Source organism: Cibotium barometz, chromosome 26, assembly GCF_041138505.1.
Source record: "Cibotium barometz isolate CiBa-2024 chromosome 26, ASM4113850v1, whole genome shotgun sequence".
Lineage (NCBI taxonomy): Eukaryota > Viridiplantae > Streptophyta > Polypodiopsida > Cyatheales > Cibotiaceae > Cibotium > Cibotium barometz.
In genome coordinates this window covers 45,838,657-45,843,225 of record NC_141071.1, presented here as the reverse complement: position 1 = coordinate 45,843,225, position 4,569 = coordinate 45,838,657, and the positions used below count along the sequence as shown (strand labels likewise).

At 40.6% G+C, this 4,569-nt stretch overlaps 1 protein-coding gene across 1 annotated transcript; it reads left to right on the top strand.

Moving 5' to 3' along the window:
* Positions 1 to 227: 227 nt before the first annotated feature.
* LOC147624014 (uncharacterized) lies at positions 228 to 974 on the top strand. The gene has a single exon (XM_086820699.1). It carries the CDS (start codon positions 328 to 330, stop codon positions 928 to 930), a length of 603 nt encoding a protein of 200 aa, XP_086676825.1. The 5' UTR covers positions 228 to 327; the 3' UTR covers positions 931 to 974.
* Positions 975 to 4,569: the final 3,595 nt, after the last annotated feature.

Genomic DNA, 4,569 nt, shown 5'->3' with positions numbered 1-4,569 from the left:
TCAAGGTACAATTAACTGCACGTCGGTGGCAGCGGGCAGGCAGCATTCAATGTCACATCAGCTTGGCAAGAAAGGAGTGACAAGTATTACAACTTGCAACTTGCGAAGTCCCTCTCTCTCTCTCACACACACACACACACGTGACACACGCACCCCTCTCTCTCTCTCTCTCTCTCTCTCTCTCACACAAACACACACAAACAACTATATATAGGGCTGCTCATTGCGTTGCATCAGTGACCTTATCTCTCAGTTCAGACACACCTTTACTTCCGTTCCATAGCTGCGAGCTCATTCTTCCTGTGTCACCGTCTACACTGCCTTGCCATGGCAACTGTATCCGGGCATAGAGTAGGACAACCCTCTCCTAGCTATAGCAACCCCAAACCATCCCTCAATTGCATTCTCTACATTGCTGTCTCGGCATGGATGTTTCTTTTCCTGCAGTCCCCTGCTGTAGCACGTCCCTTTAACATCCTTGACGAAGGCTCCACACGTGCCCGGCCATGGAGTGTGGCTACACTCGAGTACTACGTCCAGGTGGAGCTTGGCGGGGATGACTTGGGCGTCCTGATCTCCGCCATTGATACCAACACCACCAACAACTTCGGCCACACGGAGCTGTTCGCCTTCAATGTGACGGAGGGAGCGGACCCGACGTCCACGCAGCTGGGATACGTGCGGGGCTACACAGTGCAGGCCAGCTACACCTCAACGGCTCACGGCGTGGAGGTGGAGGTCCTCTCCTACGACGACGGCTACCTCAACGGCACCGTCAGCCTCCAAGGCCTGATCAACGCCGGCACCAACGAAATCGCTGTCGTCGGCGGCACAGGCGACTTCCGGGGCGTGCGCGGGTACGGTATTATCACTGAAGTCAACTCCACCGGAACCATAGTCCTCTTCCACCACGAGCTTCACTTCCTCTAGCTGTTCTCCTTACATGAATCTAATAAAAAACGTTTTTGTCTTCATTTCTTTGGTGGTTTTTGAGAGTATAATTATTGATTTTTCATGGCTGATGGAGCTACCTCTTATCCCCTACAAAGAAAACTTTCACGCAAATTCCTCAATATCTAAAGGCAAAGGAGAATGATTAAATAATGAAATTGCAGAGAGAGAGAGAGAGAGAGAGAGAGAGAGAGAGAGAGAGAGATTTCTAATTTTTAGAACGTATTTTCCCCACAATGAGTACATAAGCCACTTCAATTTATTCCAATGGCTCCTAATCCTTCCAAAAACCTGTAAAGAAGTTGATTGGCTTAGGCCCACCAATCCTAGGCATGATTTTACACCACAACATCGCTATTGATGTACACAAGCGATGAAGCTGTGAGCTTGGTGGGCTATAAAAGAGCCGACAAGCTAGTTGAGTCGAGACTGTAGAGCTATGTGCGGAGAATGGCTGCTCTTCTGCTACTGGGGCTTGTGACCACATGGAAACCTGGATTGTGCATCTCATTGAACTGCTTCAGAGAAGGGCACGGCACAGCTGTTGTGCGAAGCCACCACCACCTCTCTCTACTAATGCTAACCCTAATTTCCTAATCAAACAGGAAATGAAAGAGAAGACATTTATCCTACACTACCCTATGGACCTAAAGCTCTGATACCAAGTTGGATGAAAGAAAAAGATTAAAGCCATGAATTAATAGTTATAATAATGAACGCTAATTTAAAAATGCTTACCAAGATAAGAAACTCATAATTAACACATAATATTTATTGATCTAGGTCTAAAAATAATGATTGGAAATATCAATTTACAGCTCTCATGTGAATATATATCTAGATCCACTACTTGTGTTGTGTCCACACACAGCTAACCCTAGCTAATGTCCACACACTATGACCAGTTAGACGAGGTCATTTATGTCTCACACATGTTACTACCTAACATGCCAGCACATAGTGCAACTGGCACAAACTGACATCGAGCTTGAATCTCAACAGCCCCTCTCAAGCTCATGATGTACTGCCATAGATGAAGATGTAGATGAGCTTGGGCTATCAAAGCTCTCAACACTCTCCCTCAAGCTCATCCCACGTACTCCCAACATAGTACGAAAGTACTCAAACTTCTCCCTGCTAAGTGGCTTTGTAAAGATGTCGGCCACTTGCTCTTCAGTCTTCACATACTGCAAATCCACTGTACCATCCAACACTTTCTCTCTAACAAAATGATAGTGGACCTCTATATGTTTGGTCCACGCATGAAAAACTGGATTCTTGACCAACTGTATGCTGCTCATGTTGTCATAATGAATGACAACCTTGCCATCAATAGGCTCACCCAAATCAGCCAAGAGACTCTTCAACCATACTCCTTCACATGTAGCAATGCCTGCACCCCTATATTCAGCCTGTGTACTAGATAAAGCAACAGTAGGTTGCTTTTTGCTACTCCAACTCACCACTGCACTTCCAAATGTAAAGGCATAACCACTAGTAGACCTCCTGTCATACGAGCTACCTGCCCAATCTGCGTCTGTGTAGCCATGTACATCCAAGCCTTTACCATGCTCATAAAGAAGACCATAATGTGCAGTGGTCTTTACATATCGCATAATGCATCTCACTGCATCCAAATGAGGTTTTCTGGGGCTTTACATAATTTGGCTTACTAGCCCCACAACATAACTGAGATTCGGGCGTGTGATAGTCATGTAAATAAGACTACCAGCCATCTTTCTATACATAGATGGATCATCCAACTCTTCACCAAAATCAGCCCCCGCAGCTTTACATTCTGCTCCAAAGGTGTACTCATTGGTTTACATCCTATCATCCCATATTTTGCCAACATATCCAATGCATATTGGCGTTGCACTAACCATGTCCGTGCATGGTCTTTAATCACTTCAATCCCAAGAAAATATCTCAATTCACCCAAGTCTTTCATATCAAATTGTCCACTCGATGCCTTCTTGACATGCATAACACCTGTAGCATGATCTCCTGTGACAATCAAGTCATCCACATAGATAACAAGTAAGACAATCCCATGATCTGTTTTCTTCACATAGAGTGAAGAATCTGCTGATGAAGAAACCTGAAATCCAAGGGAGATAAGATATCGGCTTATCACTCCAAGTGTAAGATTCCTCCCTCCGGCTTTTGAGGTGTGCAGGTGTAAGAACCTTCCCTTCTGATCTTATAATTATTCCCTTCTCTGAAATAAAAGAAAGATCCTGTTTTACCCTGTTTTGGCCTAGAGAGAGAAAATGTCTAGAGGGAGATAATTCATAATTGAGATATTTTTGGATATAAAAATCCTCCTAGTGTCTAAAATGGTTTCCCCTGAAACAAATATTCAAAAAGAAATTTCCAATGTGCAATTGGAATAAATTGAAATCAGGTAAAAAGGACCTTAGCCTAAGGGTCCAGATTTTCAAAAAAAATTGAATTAAGGTCCCCATGGACCAATTAGATAAATCCAAATTTAGGGAGGAGATAAATGGAAGAATAAAAGAAAATCCCCCCAAAAATAAGTAAATGCTTACATAAGATGAAGAGTTGACTAAGGACAAGGTTATTAGTTAAAAAAGAAGAGATATTTAGAAGAAATGATGCATTTTTGACACCTCAGTGTGGGGGAATCCCCCTCACAAAAAAGGTACCTATTTCACATGTGTGGTTGAGTTTTAAACTCACAAATAATGAGATATTTTCATCTCTCCTCTCTCCTGCTTCAACTAGATCCAAAAAGTAAGCTAAACTTACTAATAAATAGTCAAAAATTGACCAAACTGATCTGAAAAATTCTAGAATCACTTTGCTTGGTTAGAGGCTCACTTTTTCCTATAAATGAAGCCTCCCCCTTTGTAAATGGTTAATAGTGTTTTATGCACTGTTACTCTACTCGTTCCCTAGAGCCAAAAACAGTGAATTTATTGATAATTCATTAGTTTTTGACCATTTTCTCTTCAAAAGAATTGGTGGCCACTCTTGTTGTAAACAAGAGTAGATCCCTCAAACCATCAAGCCAAAGGAAAGCTCACAAAAATTCATGTAAGCTAGAAATCCTACTTTTTCTTTATTCCATTTCATGGTTTTCTAATTTTTATTTTTTATAAAATGAAAAATGATGCTATGCCTTGTTGGAAAGGCTTTCCCCCTCTCTTCATTCTTGAATTCAGCCTTTCTTTATCCTAGATGTGTAATCAAATTGTTAGAATTAAGCTTTTCATATTGTTTCTCTTTAAAAAGTGGAATTTGATTAGTTTAGAATGCTTTAAACCATTTGGGATAATTTCTAAGTAACTTGAGAATGAAAAAATTTGAAAAATGGTCAGCCATACAAAGGAGGTTATGGCAAAATTTTCTTAAATTTTGTGAAATAAGTTTTATCATTTATTATTCAAAAAGAGTAATCCCCATCGCTTGTGTATTCTAAAAGTGTTATTTTTATTCTATGCATAAAAAAATACATATTAGAAATATTTTTATTATAAAAGTGTTATTTTCATTAGAATTAAATTCTATGCATAGAAAGATGCATATTGGAAATATTTTGATTATAAAAGTGTTACTTTCATCAAAATTGATTTTTATGCATAAATAGATGCG

Excerpts from the sequence above, each read along its gene's own strand:
- LOC147624014 (XM_086820699.1), top strand. The coding sequence starts at position 328 with ATGGCAACTGTATCCGGGCATAGAGTAGGACAACCCTCTCCTAGCTAT.